The sequence below is a fragment of the Micromys minutus genome (genome assembly GCF_963924665.1).
Source record: "Micromys minutus genome assembly, chromosome: 2".
NCBI lineage: Eukaryota > Metazoa > Chordata > Mammalia > Rodentia > Muridae > Micromys > Micromys minutus.
Window position 1 is genome coordinate 30,609,579 of NC_137971.1, and position 16,197 is coordinate 30,625,775.

At 43.1% G+C, this 16,197-nt stretch overlaps 1 protein-coding gene across 1 annotated transcript in view; it reads right to left on the reverse strand.

Moving 5' to 3' along the window:
• RCL1 (RNA terminal phosphate cyclase like 1) overlaps nucleotides 1-14,344 on the reverse strand; it is a 38,217-nt gene extending 23,873 nt beyond the window's left edge. Inside the window, exon 1 of the mRNA XM_080911187.1 lies at nucleotides 14,152-14,344. Coding sequence (XP_080767313.1) covers nucleotides 14,152-14,287 — 136 coding nt within the window. The 5' untranslated portion in view covers nucleotides 14,288-14,344. The remainder of the gene's footprint in view (nucleotides 1-14,151) is intronic.
• Nucleotides 14,345-16,197: the final 1,853 nt, after the last annotated feature.

Genomic DNA, 16,197 nt, shown 5'->3' on the forward strand with positions numbered 1-16,197 from the left:
CTACCCTCTCATTACAGATTCTGCAATCTGTTCAAAGAGCATTGGACCAAAAGCCAGAAAGATACCATTAAATCTTACAGCAGACAAAATCGGCAAATACAACTTACAGTCATTACTGGAGGCTTACTTTCAGCCATGCATTGTCGTTTAACCTTTATAATCACAAGGCAATGGCACCATTCCCACTGCACAGAAAAAAAGGCTGAAACTGAAGACTGCCAACTCGTCTAACCTGTTCAAATGACAGCAATTGTGAAGCCAGGATTGAGCCTGCCTGTCCTCCAAACTCCATGTCCCCAACCATAGCATGACAAGTTCGTCTCTCCTCCTCTCCTCCACTTACCACCAACATCAAGCCCTTACCACAGGACAGCCCACCTTATCTACGGAATGAAGGATTCTGCAAGCAGTTGGATGGCCCCTCAGGCAACACCTTTTTAAAAAGAACAGAGTAGACTATAGTAGACCCCAATCAGCCAGTGATTTAATTTTCCAGTTTTGGGTTTCTCTGTTTGTTTTTGTAGCCTTGGCTATCCTGGAACTTGCTCTGTAGACCAGGCTGGCCTTGAACTCAAACTCAAAGAGATACTTCTACCTCTGCCTCCAAGTGTTAGGATTAAAGGGGTGTGTCACCACACCAGCTTAACTTTCCAGTTAATTAATTATACCAGTCAAGCCTGTGAGACCTCAGAAGACAAAGGCACTGCCACCAAGACTGATGAGCTGAGACTGAACCCTGGACCCCACAGGGTGGAGGAGAGACTGACACAAAGTCTTCTGACCTTTGCATGCACATATGCACAATAAGTTAAGTAGAATGGTCTTAAAAATTATTACTAGTCAATGACAGTCTGAATTTTTTAAATGGGAAGTTCTAGAAATAAGCACGTTTCTTCTGTTCTGCCATAATACGAATCTTACCTTTATCCAACGTACTGAAGTCATATTCTTCCTGCACACTGTTAACTTACGTCATCACAGCCATCATCAGAGGCACAGCATTTGGTCAAGGCTTCTCTATCTTACTTAATAATGACTCTAAAGCACAAGGCAGTGATGCTGGCAATGTGGCTATGCTTAGAAGTATATGCATACTATATGTATTATGTATTTTTGTATATGGGGAAAAAATGTTTACTGGTCTTAGCACAAGGGAGACTGGGGCAGGATGATCAAAAGTTCAAGTTCAAGCTGGAGAGATGGCTCAGTGGTTAAGATCACTGATTGCTCTTGCCAAGGTCCTGAGTTCAATTCCCAGCAACCACACGGTGGCTCACAACCATCTGTAATGGGATCAGATGCCCTCTTCTGGTGTGTCTGAAGACAGTGTCAGTGTACTCACAAACATACAATAAATTTAAAAAAAAATCTTTTTTTAAAGTTCAAGTTCTGTGTATACAGCAAACACCAGGCCACCCTGAACTACTACATAGAGAGACCCTGTCAAAAATAAAACAAAGCATTTACACAACTGGAGTTAAAGTCTATGTGCAGTTCAGACATCAGCTGGCATGGGGGAGGGGTGTGGTGAGGGGTAGGAGAGGCGGTGGAGGGTGGGGTGTAGTGGGAGCTGCCTGAGAAATGCCTCAAGGAGAAAGACTACAAGTACACGCCAGAGTGATTAAACTATACACAGCACAGCTATTCACAGATCTGCAACTTCAGTTTCACATACATGCGTGCACACGTGCACATACATAATAGGTCCGTCTATAGGAAGCATCACAAAAATTTGAAAGTAATTGGAGGATAGAACTAGCTACTTCTATAGAACCTATTTCTAAAAACAGGCACAATTCGTATTACAATGCCACTTTATCTAATTAGGTTTATAGTAAATACAAAGTACTCTTAAAAGAAGGAAACTTTTGGTTTGTTCAAGCTTTCTAGTTACTTAAAGGAGCAAAGAGGCATTTTCAAAGAAAGCCTAAAATGAAAGTCCCATAGGTCTTACAGATTAAGAAAAGGAAGAAGAGAAGGAAGAGCTCAAGGGACAGGAAGGATTTAAAATCATTTTGTTTTGCAATCCTCGGGTGCTCTTCATCTCAATCTCAGTCAGAAGCGATCACTTGGCAGGAACATGAGAAGGGAGAGAACAGAACCTAAAAACCCTCCAGGCAGGTTCATCCTGGGTCACGGCAGGCTCGCTCAGAAAGCCAGCCTCAGAGCTAGCCCCAGAGTGCCCCCAGCAGCGGGCACAGCTTCATCACCTGGTGTAAAGGATCAAGTATCCTAAGGACAGAGCCAGTTCCCCACCCTCAGCCAAGATACACAGGATTCTTGCCCACTCCCCTACCACACCTGGAACTTCCCGTCAGGATCACTGCTTGGAGACGGAAATTTCAGAGGGTTGAAAAAACGTAGGAGTAAGATTTCAACACCAAGCACAGTGTTGCTACACTGCTTGGGAATACACAGTGTAACTCGGGGCAAGATGTGGCTGCCACCAGAGACACAGCAGACAGCTGTGAAAAGTTAGAAGTGCACAGACAGGGACGAGGTCCACTTCTTATGCTGGATGAGGTCACATAGGCTAATGGTACAATCTTTTACTTTTTTAACATTAGTTACTTCTTTATACTGATTACTCATACAGTTTTATCAAGGTCCAACATAGAAACTGACAATAAAATAGAATACATAATGCATTTGATCTGAGATAAAATGGGAGGAGGGGGACCCAGCAAAACAGAACACTGTATTTCAGTTAATTAGTCCAGAATGTCTAATAAAGCACACTCTCAGTTGGTTAGGGCAGTAAGAATCTGCTGCTATTCAAGATATCTCCATTTCTGTCATTATCAATTTCAGATCTTCCTTCTCCCACTCCTGTTTGGCCTTCTGCTCCCTGGACCCTCTGTCTCCAATGACAGACATAGCCTTCTCAAGATTTGAACTCTGGATCTCCTTCTTTCGCATAGTCAGTAACCCGCTCAAGGTCGGCAGCACCACTGTCTTGTTTTCTTGGCTTCTTGGGAGGCCGCTCCAGGCCACTGGTCTCGGTCTCTAATTCCAGCTCCACGTCTCCCTCGGTCACCATTTCGATCTCACCACTCACGGTACAATCTTTTAAGCACTGTTTCATGTCTTAAAGTATTGCACTGCAATACTTTGAGGTTTGTACCTCAAGTACCCTAGAATCATCTTCAAGGCCCAGATTTACGCTTTAAAACAAGGGTCACCTGCACTCCCATCTGAGGCAGGAGGACCAGGACTTTAAAGCCAATCTAGGCTAGATAGACAGACAACCCTTGTCTCAAAAAGTAAAATAAATAAAAAATAAAAAGGAGCTAATTTGCAGACCCTGTTTGCTTTTCTGAGACAGGGTCTCACCATGTATGCTTGTATGTATTTTAAATATTTGCTTATTTGTATATCATAAATGGGTTTAATATTTATAAATATTTATAATATAATTGTATATCATAATATTTATAATATTGAATATATGTCATGGAATTCACTATGTAGACCAGGCTGGCCTCACACTCAGAGATCCACTTGAAAAGAGCAAATTTCAATACTTAACAGGTCCAATTTAACATTATTCTAATTCAAATTAATTCAAATGTCTACAAATAGCAGGCAGACTAGCATATCCACAGCAGTGTGCTCAACTAGTATGAGTCACCTCCAAGGTACAAAAAAAAATGTGTGTGTGTGTGTGTGTGTGTGTGTGTGTGTGTGTGTGTGTGAGTGAGAGAGAGAGAGAGAGAGAGAGAGAGAAAGCAGCCTGGGAAAAGACAAAAGTTAGTAACACTGGTTGTTTCAGAGTTGAGCCTAGAAAACAGACTGTAAATTCTTTTCTTCTCTCTAAACTTTGAACCAAAATGGAATCAGTTGTCCCTTAACCAACCATGTGCATGTTTTTTCGTGCATAAAATGTCACATAAAATGCAATTACTTTCACACAATTTAAAATTAATCACATCATTCACTTATATCAAATTTTTGATACTATTCAGTCCTTAAGAATGTTTTAAAACCTGAACTGAGGATACGACTGTAATCTCAGAACAAGAGGCTGAGGCAGGAAGAAACAACTTCCAAGCCAGCCTGGGCTACAGAGTAAAACCCGTGCTTCAAATACTGGAAAAGAAAAAATAACAGTCAAAAGAAATCACTCAATGGCACAAAGGAATATTCATATTATTTTAAGAGAAGGATTAAAAGGAACATATTCACTGTGGTTTTAAGGTCTTTAGAAAAGAACTGGACAGCAAGACAATAAATGGGTAAGTTGGTTAGTGGTGTTTTCCACACTAAGTCCTAAAGACAGAAATAACAAGCACACCCCCAGCCCTCAGTTAAGAGATGTCCAGTCACTAAGAAAAAAGGACATCCTTTATATGAGCTTATCTAACACCTTATAATTTCTTGACATGCATAATTCTTAAGGAGACAGGACATTTTCCCTAGATTATGAATAAGGGAAAAGCTGCAAACTGTAATATCTTAAGCAGAAACACAAATCATGAAAGCACATGGAGAGCAAAAGTTCTACCCTGAAGTCTTAGAAGGAGGAGAAGCAAGCAAGGATGACCTGAGTATGAAAATATCTGGGAGACTGCTTCCTGGAAAACAGTAATGTTCTATAATCTAGGAATTAAGTGTGCAATCGACACCAATTATTTTAAAATCTGGACATAAGAACAGTTTTCCCCAAAATGTACTACTTTTATAACATAAATATGAAACTACAATTTTTGCTCATACATGCAAATTTTCTGTGTCATTTGGTTTTCTTAAGTAAATAGCACTGATGATGGGGATCCAAACTCATTCTCACCCTTGCAAGTTGACTTCACCAACTCAACCAGCTCCACCCTCCCCAGGATTAAGAGTTTCTGTAACAAACTAGTCTCTATTGCCACATTTCTAATTAAGAAAGCTCACAAAACACAAAGACACAAAAAAGATCCAACCCAAAGAGAAAGAAATGTATCAATACCGAAGAGCAGGGGAAAGTCCTTAGAAACTTTCAACATTCAGAGGAAAATACAATTATTGGTAAATTACATATTCCAAAATGCAAAAAAGAACACAAGAGGGCAATAATAGTGAACATTAATTTTCAAAATACCTAAAGTACAAACTAATATAATTTAACAAAGCAGATCAAAAACCACAAATAACACCTAAGAAAACAGATACCCACATCATCATCATCATCATCATCATCATCATCATCATGCATTTTTCAACTACCCAGTCCAATAAGAAGGCTGCACCTTAGTCAGATTGGGTGAATGTCTCTCTTTCCTAATAAAAAACAGAAAACAAACAAAAACAATGAAGAGGAAACATAAGAATATTTTTGTCACAGGCTAGAGAGACGGTTCAACAGTTAAGAGCATTGAATGTTCTTCTAGAGGACATAGGTTCACCACAAGATCCAACACCCTCACAGACTTACATGGAGGCAAAATAACATGCACATAAAAATAAAATATTAAAAAATAACTATGGTATTACTAACTACAGCACTAAACACATAAGTAAAGGGAAAATCACATGGTCTACCGGTGAAAAGGCATCTGATAAAATTCAGATCTGTACATTCTGTTTTGAAAGGTATGGTGCATTTACTAAATTTAACAAAGGGTTTGTTTTTAAAATAGAAGCCTTAGTTCAAGAATGAAGAAATCTTCCTTAGTCATGGGGAAATCTGTGCTAAAACACCCAAGCAGCACTGAGCTCCAAATACAATAGTTTCCCCCCTTTATACAGAATGTATCTGTGTTTAATTTGAAAATTCAGTAAGAGACCAACAATAACTCCTCATAAGACAGAATAACTGAAGGTTACTGGAATGTGCCTTTCTGTGCACCACCCTCGCCTTCTCACAGAGCAGTGATCCCCTGGTAAGGTGTGAGGGGAGCACTGCACTGTGGTTCTAAGTACTGTGACACTTCTGCTATGGACTGGGGGACGAAGTCAAATCCAGTCACCCATCCTTAATAAACCACTTAATAGAGCCAAATTGCAAGTGGAAAACGGAAAGAGAGAGATTCAGCAAACCGGAGTCTTCAGGATTCTGAGTGAGGTGGACTTTAAAGAGAGGGCCAGAATCTGCACATCTGAGCACTCCTGGTCAAGGCGTGTCCCAGCTAGCACTGGCCTATCGCTGCCAAGGCTCTAACAAGCGGAAAGGCTCTATCCAACAAAAGCAGAATAGACAGGTCTTCTGAGTGACCACAATTTATATAAAAATAAACTTAAAAGTTTAACCAATTTAAAATACTTAAAATCATAGTGATGTCCTCACACCATAATGAAGTTAAAACCAGCATCACAAAGAAAGCAAGAAATGATCTAAACACTGGGAAATTAAACATCCTAGTGAATAACCAATCCGTGGGTCAATGGGAAAGTCCCAAAGGAAACATTTTAAATTACACCACACTGAAAGAAAACCAAAATACAACATATCAAAACGTGTGGGATACCGCTAAAGCACCACTGAGTGGGACCGTTTTGTGCACCATGTACTTTCGTAAGAAAAGAGACTTCACCATCTAAACACCTCAAGAACCTAGAGAAAAGCAAAGTAAACCCAAAACCAGAGAATGAAATAATAAAGATATAAGCAGCATTAAATTAATGAATAAGAGAATCTCCCTGAAACAAAGACCTATCCTATCCATTCCCACTTTCTGTGACCATGGGAGTGGAGTGCAGAGAGAGAGGGCAAAGAACAGAACCTCAAATATTCTGGGGTCTACCTGTGAGCTACATCCAAAAATCACAAGAATAAATACAGTGATATTTAAAACTGGGCAAGGACATGAAGACATTTCACAAAAAAAATTACATATATGTCGGCATATGCAAATTAACACATGAAAAATGGCTCAGAATGAGTAAAATGAAAAGGATTTCAAGTGCTGACGGGGATGGAGAGAAACTGAAGCACTTGTAGACTGCTGGTGAGAAGACACAGTGGTACGTACCCACACCATCTCAAAAGAATGAAAGAGGCAACTACCAGACAACCCAGTATTTACAACCAAAAAGACGACAACTGTGGTCCTCACAGAAACAAGCCCCATGGGCTAGAGATGGCTCAGTCGTTAGCACTGGCTGCTCCACCGGAGGACCTGGGTCCCATTCCCAGCAACCACATACAGATCCAAAACCATTTGTAACTCCAGTTCCAGAAGGTCTGATGTGTCTTCCGACCTCTGAGGGGCCTGACACACAAGCAACACAGACATACATGCAGACAAAACACCCATGTGTTAGAACAAAAGAGCCATCAGTCAACCAACTGTGCAGAACAGTTCAAATTTAGATGAGCCTGATGTTCTTCAAAGGAAAAGAGAACAAGAACGTGGTGTTTTCATTTCATTTTCACATTCAGAACTTTTTTTTTTTAAAGGATCAAACTTGCTTTAAAAAAAACTTAAAATAATGTTTACTCTACGACCTATAAGCTATGTGCTGCCAAGGATAATTATGAATGCAGCCCAACAAACTTCTAAAGTTACTTAAAATATTAGCTTTTGGCTAAGGTATAAACAGCAAACATTGTTGTATCAAAAGTGATACACCTCAGGGTTCCTTGCTGAATGACATGGAATGAGGTATTTTCAGTCATCTAACATTCCTGGGTGACAAAACTGAAGGCAGGTCAGAAGGAATAAGGAAGACAATGGATGTGAGCCCAGAAGGTTCACAAGCAACTTCCCTTCTTCCCTTTGATTTGTTAGTTTCCTGGAGGGGGTGTGCACAGCGTAGAATTAGTTAGGGTTAGAAGAGGGACTGAAGCCAGGAGGATACATTTCACAAGGAGAGATGGGGGCTGTTGTTTAAGGCAGAAAAGTATTCTTTATAAGAAACTGAAGGAGTCGTCATGCCTTCAGAGCACGGCAGAGGTCTTCTCTATGGGCTTCACTCCACTCAAGTCCTAGGGAGAATGGTGTCTCCACTGCTGCAATCTATAGATTACGTAAGTGCTTCAGGGCTAGGGAGGCAGAGATCTGCTGGGTGGTCACAGCGTTGATATTCCAGGAATTGCCACAGCAGCTAGGCCTCAGACCATTCAGCTCCCACCTTACATTAGACCTAGTGAAGTCTCTAGGCCCTTGTGAAATCCACTGGTAAAGAAACCCAAGGCACGCCGGCTGGCGGTGCACGCCTTTGACCCCAGAGCCCCAGAGGCAGAGGCAGGTGCGGCTCTGGATCTCTATTGGGGGTTTGAGGCCTACCTCAGCTACAGAGTGAGTTCCAGGACAGCCAGGGCTACACAAAGACACCCTGCAGGAGGGAGGGTAGGGAGGGGGATGGAGATACCTGGGATGGGTGCTTTATAATGCCAACACAGAATTCCCAATGTCTGTAACAGAAAAATGAGCCCCCGTGAAATAAACACTTAACCCCATCAGTCCCCATCACTCGGCTACCCTGGCTACTTTCAGAAAAATGTCAGAAACAACAGAATATTGTTTCCTGACATGAAGAATATGATGAGGCAGTATAATTGGTTGCTGTGTTCAAGAGTAAAATATAAACTGCATGTGGTTGTATTTTTGTTGCTTTTGTTTTGTTTAGTGTTTTGACATAGTTAAAACTACTTTGACTAACTGATAAAGAATTCGCTAAGGAAGCCAGGCTGGCCTTTGAGCTCCCTGCCTCCACTCTGGATGCTGAGTTTTATAGGCATGTGCCACCATACCAGTTGTCTCTACAGAGTTAGCTGGAACCACTCCAGGATCATTTCTTTGGAGTCCAAGTTCTTCCCATTATTTAAACCTCTCTGCACAGAAAGACGGAAGTTTTACTTAGCAGATTCATTTCTTTGCCTGAAGTCCCAGGGCTTGGGCACGACCTGAGTCTTTATCCACCTCTGAAACCAAGGAGGGTCTTCCTTTGCATCCCGGACTGGCTTCAAACTCAGCCTTCTCTAGACTAGTGTAACCTATACTACCATAGCTCATCGGGCTGTGCGAAAAATACCTGCTGCTATTCTTAAGATTCTGGAATAAAGAAAAGCTTTGCTCATGGGAGAGGTGGTGAGATGACCAACTCAGCTACCATGCAGGCCCAGATCTAGAACTTTGAGTTAGCCCACCCCAACATCTACCCCATCTATGAGCTGATGGAGCTGGAGGGGCTGGTGCTGTAGAACCAAACCTACAGGACTTCCATGACTCAGGGCAACAGCAAGAGATTCCAGGAGTCTTAATGAGGGTCCAGGACTGATGGTGTCTAGCAGATACCAGGGGCCTTGAACCAGACCAAAGACTCATTGTAATGCACACTTGCAAGGAAAGCTGTTTGGGCGAAAGGGTGTGCTGTGTGACAGTCATACTGCAGCTTCCAACACCACTACAAGGAACAAATATGTGGTGGAGAGGCAGGAAACACAGGAGTGAAATGATACTCGCCCAGCAGAACTGGAGATGGGACAAGCTGCATCTTAGAGAAGGCTGCGCTTCGATGATAGAGGGGCTCGGACGGATCAATAAGATCGTTTCTGTTTGATTGTCTTTTTAATTGGCTTTTGCTGGGGGGAGGGGCATTACAAGGGTAGAGAGCGGATATGGAAGGACTTGGAAATGGGGGTGATTGGGGTAAATGATGTAAAATTCCCAAAGAACCAATAAAAAATAATTATGTTTAAAAAGCTTTGGTTATTAAAGTCTACTAGAACAGAGTTTTTCAGCACTAGTACTGATATTTTAATAGAATTACTGCTTCACAAAAGAACAAACATAATATGCAGTCACTGATAATTGGATACTAGCCCCAGAAAGCTCTGAATACCCCAGAAACAACTCACAGGCCATATGAAGCTCAAAAAAAAAAAAAAAAAAAACCCAAAAGGCCAAAAAGTGAAAGCCTCAGTCCTTCTTAGAAAAAAAAAAAGTGTATAGCACCCACTCAGAGTGTGGTACACCTGGACCTTAAATCATTAATAATCCAAGAGCTAAGAATATAGCCTTGTGGCAATTTTTGGTATTCAAAGATCATTATGTTTAATCTATACACACCAAGAAAACTGTTTCCATGTTATGTTCTGTTCTACATGTACTTCATGCTTATGGTAACTAGTGGGATTTCAATGCATACTATCAAACCTCTAAAAGAACCAAGTACTGACAAAAATATATTCATATAGTTTTATGCCAAAATGCTTTTAAAAAAATCTGTACATGTATCTCTCTTTTTTTAAATAAATTTGTAAGAAAAAAAATAGAATTACTGCTACTATACAGAATAAAATTCTTGACAGTGAGGTTCATCCTCTATATTATAGGGTTTTAACAGCTTCTTGGTCTTGCCCTACTTGACAATTCCCCTAATGGCATCCAAAACACATCTCTAAATACTGTCAGCATATCAGGGGATGAAACTGCCAAAAATATGCAAATATGTAGAAATCAGCACTTAAGAGAAAAATTTCAAAGAACATAATTTAAATATTTAAAAGTTTCCAAAGACAACTAGCTGGTAAAGACACCACACTACACAACTTTATCCAGTGCTTAGTAGAGTCTTAATAAATCAGCTAGTGTCTGTTCCTACTGCACACTGGGTACAGCTCACTACATCTAAGGATTTAGTAAGCCCTCACAGAAATCCCATACAGCTTGACCCCACTTTACCAACAGAAGAACCTGAGGCTCAGAAATGAATTTTGTTTTGACATTTCTTTTATGTGTAAGGGTGTCTGTGTGTGTGTGTGTGTGTGTGTGTGTGTGTGTACACAACCAGATGCATGTATAGGTCAAAGGAGAACCCAAGGGAGCACTGTGAGATACTCAGACATACACAAAATGTTGGGCTTAGAAGAATTAGTTCGCCTGTACCGATCCTCAAAGCTACCATTTCCACTGTCACATCCAGAATGTCTTCCTTACAACTACTGCCAGGTTATGCTCTGCTCCAGGTCCACTGAGTCCCTCCACCACACTAGACTCTCTACTTCACACACTATCCCACTCAAGTTCTTCCTGTTTAGACAAAAGTTCCTGGGGTTCTAATGAAACCAACGTCTATTTAGACTCTCTTCCCCAAAGCCTTGCACAAGATGGGGTTCAATAAACTTCTGAATGGTCCTGAGGCAGCCTCCTCCAACATGCACTCCCTTTGGGAGGTTTAAGGAAGCCCCCTGGGGGATGGGACTGGTTCTTGCACTTCCATAACCTGAGTCAGGAAGAGGCAGACAGAGATGGAAGATCCTACCAAGGTATCTTACTTAGGGTTTTACTGCTGTCAACAGATACCATGACCAAAGCAACTCTTATAAGGACAACATTTAATTTGGGCTGGCTTACAGGTTCAGAAGTTCAGTCCATTATCATCAAGGTGGGCATATGGCAGAATCCAGGAAGGCATGAGTTGCAGAGTTCTAATCTTCATCTGGAGGCTGCTAGGAGAAGACTGGCTTCCAGGCAGCTAGGACTAGGGTATTAAAGCCCACTCCCACAGTGACACACCTACTCCAACAAGGCCACACCTCCAAATAGTGCCACTCCCTGGGCCAAGCATATACAAACCATCACACAAGGATTGAACTATGAACCTAAATCATGTATCCAAGGCCGAATATATGTTTATGTATATGTGTATATTTTGGATACTTAACCTATGTATGCATTCACAGGCATGTTAAGTCTACAAATTAAAGTTGAGATGTGAATCTAGGTCCCTCTATAAGTAACCAAATAGTAAGCCCTTAAGCCTGCATAAAACCTCAAGTGGCAGTCTCTGTTACACTTAAACTTGAAAAGTGGGTTAGTTAAGTTTTGCTGTTAACTTGACACAACCCAGAATCAGCTGAGGAGAGGAAATTTTAATTCAGAAAGTATCCACATCAGACTAGTCTATGGCCAAGCCTGTAGTATATTTTCTTGCCCACTGTGAATGATATTCCCCCTGGGCAGGTAAGCAGTATATAAGAAAGCAAACAAGGGGCTGGAGAGATGGCTCAGAGGTTAAGAGCACTGACTGCTCTGCCAGAGGTCCTGAGTTCAATTCCCAGCAACCACATGGTGGCTCACAACCAATGCCCTCATCTAAAGACAACAACAGTATACTCATATACATAATATATATATATAAAACAAACAGGGCAAGCCCATAAACAGCATTCTTTCCTGGTCTCTGGTTTGAGCATCTACCTTGACTTCCCTTCCTGGTCAACTACAACTGTAAATTGAAATAAACCCTTTCCTGCCCAGATGGCTTTTGGCCAGAGTGTTTTGTCACACCAAAGAAACTTTAAGACATGGGATAAAGCAAATTATGTTCTACAGTGGTGCATCCCATAAAATACCAGCTAATACTGCCTCCCGAGTACCAGAATCCCTAGCCTTCAGAAAATTGCCAAGGGCAAAGTCCTGCTTTTAAAAAAAAAAAAAAAACAGGAACTCATGTGAGTTTCTATAAACATTGAAATTGTATTGGAAGGCACCTATCAAATCAACTCTGAATTCTATCTTATGGGCAGCATATTTGTGAAAGAAAGCTCAGATCTCCAGACTAAAGCACTTTTGATAAATAAATAAAAATTAACAACAACAATAAATTTACGCCCAGTGGTCATAGCAGAAGCAAGGTCTCCATGTTAATCTGGGGTTGAAAACACAACAAAGCAGCCCAAGCAATAACTTCTTCCAAGGTCCAGATTGAAAACTGGGGGTTGTCTACACAGGGATAAGAGATTTGAGGGAGGAAAAGAGTACAACCGATTTAGTTGTCTCTCAGCTTCTGAGGTTTGTGGTTGTTTGCTTTCAGGTTTTGTTTCTGGTAAACGATTTTTTTTAAGGGCCTGACTATGTAGCTAGCTCTGGTTATGGAACTTATATGTGTAGACCAGGCTGGCTTCTAACTCAGAGAGACACACCTGGCCTCTGCTTCCCACTTTTTGTTTTAAGACAAAAACTCACAGTGTAACCCAAGATGGCCTTGAACTTGGGATCCTCCTGCCTCAGCCTACAGAGTGCTGGGTTAACAAGATTTCTGTCGCTAAGCCCAGTGTTCTCTCCAGCAGTACAGGGAAGACAGACTTTACTCATCACCTTACTAAGCCTTCTAGATTTTTCTTTTCTAACCTTCTATTTCCATCACCATGCACAAAACTTCAAAAGTGGCAGAAATGAAACTATTAAAAATAATTTCAGAGGATGATGAAATAGTCTAGCTGTCTAGTACAAAAACAAACATACTGACCCAGGTCTCCTGGCTACAGACAGGTTTTCTCTTTTTGGTTTTAATTGATTCAATTGTCTTAACCTGGAGATATCTATCTGGGAGACACTTTTGAGCACTTACGTAAATTCTAGGGGAACAGCGGCAAACCAAAGCCATTTAATGAGACGTGGTTTCAAATGCCAGGTTCAACCTATCTATCTACCTCTGTGGGACAGATAAATCGATAAGAGCTTTGAAGCCTGCAGTTTATTGTTTGGCCTTCCTTTTCCTTAAGTCAAGACAACCAGGTCTATGACATAAAAACTATCTTGGCTGAGTGTTCTGTAGCAGGCCTGTGATCCCAGCACTCGGGAGGTGGAGGTAGAAGAAACAGAAGTTGAAGAGCATCCTCCGTTACATATCTAGTTTGAGGCCAGCCTGGGCAACATGAGATTCCAGTTCAAAAAAACAAAACAAAACCAAATCCCATTTCAAAGCTTCTCTACTGCGCACATCGGTGACTAATAGAAACAAGCGCATGATTTAAAAATAAAATTTTATAATACACTCCGGAAGAGATGGGGCGGGGGACGATAAATAATGGCGACAAGAACTGTGTGCAAGAGTGGCAGCGGTTTCAGAGACCTGATTTGGATGAGATCGGGAAACCAATCAGTGGTACTTTTCTCTCCAGTGTCTGTCCACTCACCCAATCACTACATGTTAGTCCAATAAACTGTTTTTCTCCTGAGAGGTTTATGGCGAAAGGAAGAGACTCAAGAGAGAGAAGCTAGTGGGCGATGCCTACGATTCGTAGCAACAAGCTAACCAGGAAAACGTGTAGCTGTTTACTATCCGCGCCCAGGAACCACAGGGCATCGTTCCACGCGTGGCGCAGCACGCAGACAGATCTGCCTCCGCGCCGCCCGACCGCCATCCCTCCCACGCGTCCAGCGGTCACTCCCGGCTGCGACCCCGGATCCCCTCTCCTCGCGCCCCCTCCCAAGTCACCTCGGAGGCCCGGGTTGTCGTCTCTGGCCCGAATCCTGCGGATCTTGACCGGGCGCCCGCTCAGGGTGGAGAGGACCAGCCGCTGGCGCAAGAAGTTACACCCGGCGTAGCTGAGGGAGTGCGCCTGAGTCGCCATGTGCGCGCCGTCCGCAGAGGCAGAGGAGCGGGGAGCGCAACTGGGGCCACGGCGGCCCCCGACGCGTCCACGTGGTTTAGAACAGGAAGACAGAGCGACTAGACACCGGGTCAGAGGGGAGAGGGGCGGAGCCAGCGGCCGCCCGCCCGCCTCCCCGCCTGGCTGGGACTGCCCGGGCGCCGGGGCACACTACCATTGGCCCACGGGGAAGCTGGGCGTTGCCCTTTCTGCGTCGCCATTGGTCTGCGCTGTAGCTGGGCGGTGCTCCTGCCGCATCTCCATTGGCCGATAGTGAACGAGGGCGGTGCCCGGGCCCCAGCAACAGCGCGCGGCTGGAGGGAACGCGTAATGTTCTGGGGGGGGGGGGGGGGGGGGAACCCGGGCGCCCAGACTCCTTGGGGGTCTGTCTGTCTGTGCACGACTTTCACGGCCTATGCGCCAAAGGAGGCAATGGATCCGCCTGGGTGCCCGCAGTTGGCTGGAATTTAGCATCGCACCTGCAGCATCCCTGGGCAAGGATGCTAGCCTCTCCCGCGTTTTCTGCTACAGAAGAGAAAAGGATTGGCGCACTTACCCTGTTGTTGGGTCTGGGTCCCTGCCGAAATCCTCTGAGGAGCAGCCTACAGTCTTTCACATCCCGGGAAATTGCCAACCTGTCAGAGGCTGCCTGAACTAGGACCCGAGAGTTCAGACAAGAGTCTACTGCTTATTTTGTAATGAGGGACCTCGCTTTGTCCCTTTCTCATCTGTCCCTTCGTTTACGTTCTCTGAGTTTGGTGTCAAGACAGATCTGTCACCTCGAACGACTCAAAATGGACAGTTGCAATAACTTCAAGACGTACACGCTCGTGCACACACGGGGGATGGGTGGGTGGGGGTCTTGCTTTTCCTTCTTTCCTGTCATCCAAGCTTCCTAAATATGTTTTACTCCTGGCTACCAACTTAGGAACGCAGTATCATAGCATTAGGTTTACAGCCGATCATGGGCTGTGATGCCAGACCCTAAGTCCCAGAAAGCACAGTGGAGGATGAAGTGGAAGCTGGAGAGAGATAGAATGGCCACCCTAGTGGGTGAGAGTGACAAGGAAACCCCGGAGGAGCATCTAAAGGGTGGCAGTCGGTGAGGAGGTACCCAGATCAGCCCTGAAATCCACTGAGGCGGCTAACCCACTTACCACAATGCCATTCTGTCAGACTGCCCTTACACAGCTAAGCGTGGTCTGACTAGCAGCGTTGCAAAAGCCCCAAGACCCTTAGACTCTCCTCTAAACGTGAGAATACTAAAACACAGGGAGTGCTTTCACATCAGGAATGGATTTTTCATTTTCTTTTCTTTTTTTAATGCTATCTCGTTTAATTACTCAAAAATCTTTAAAAAAGATATTATTCAATAAAGAATGCTCACATCCGTTCAGGGCTTACTATTTTCAGTGCCAACCTGCTGAGTTGTATTCCATCAGCATCCCACCTCTGCTTCTAGATTTTTCAAGCCCACCTGGAATCTGCGGGCCACTAGTACTGAGGTATTAATTCTCCTGGTCTTCAAGCAGTGACTGACTGGAGCTGACATGGAAATACCCAGGCTCTCTGACGCATCCGGGAGGTAACTCTGAGCTGTCCTTTAAGCTCCGGTTTCTAACAGTGGTATCCTTTTGGTTAAGCACCATTTCCTGGCTTCTTTCCCTATATCTCCTCCCAGCTTCTTTCTGATATGTGCTGGAGATAGCTCTCAAATAAATTATGTCCACCCTAATTTTTGCCTCAGCATCTTCTGGGCAATTGAGAATAGTCCTGGGTTATAAAATTTGAGAACTGAGATTTAGAGAAGGGAAAGGAAGCTTGTTGTAAGCAACATAGTAAATGGCAGGTACCATGAAAACTCCATTTACTTATCTATTCTTTTAGACTTC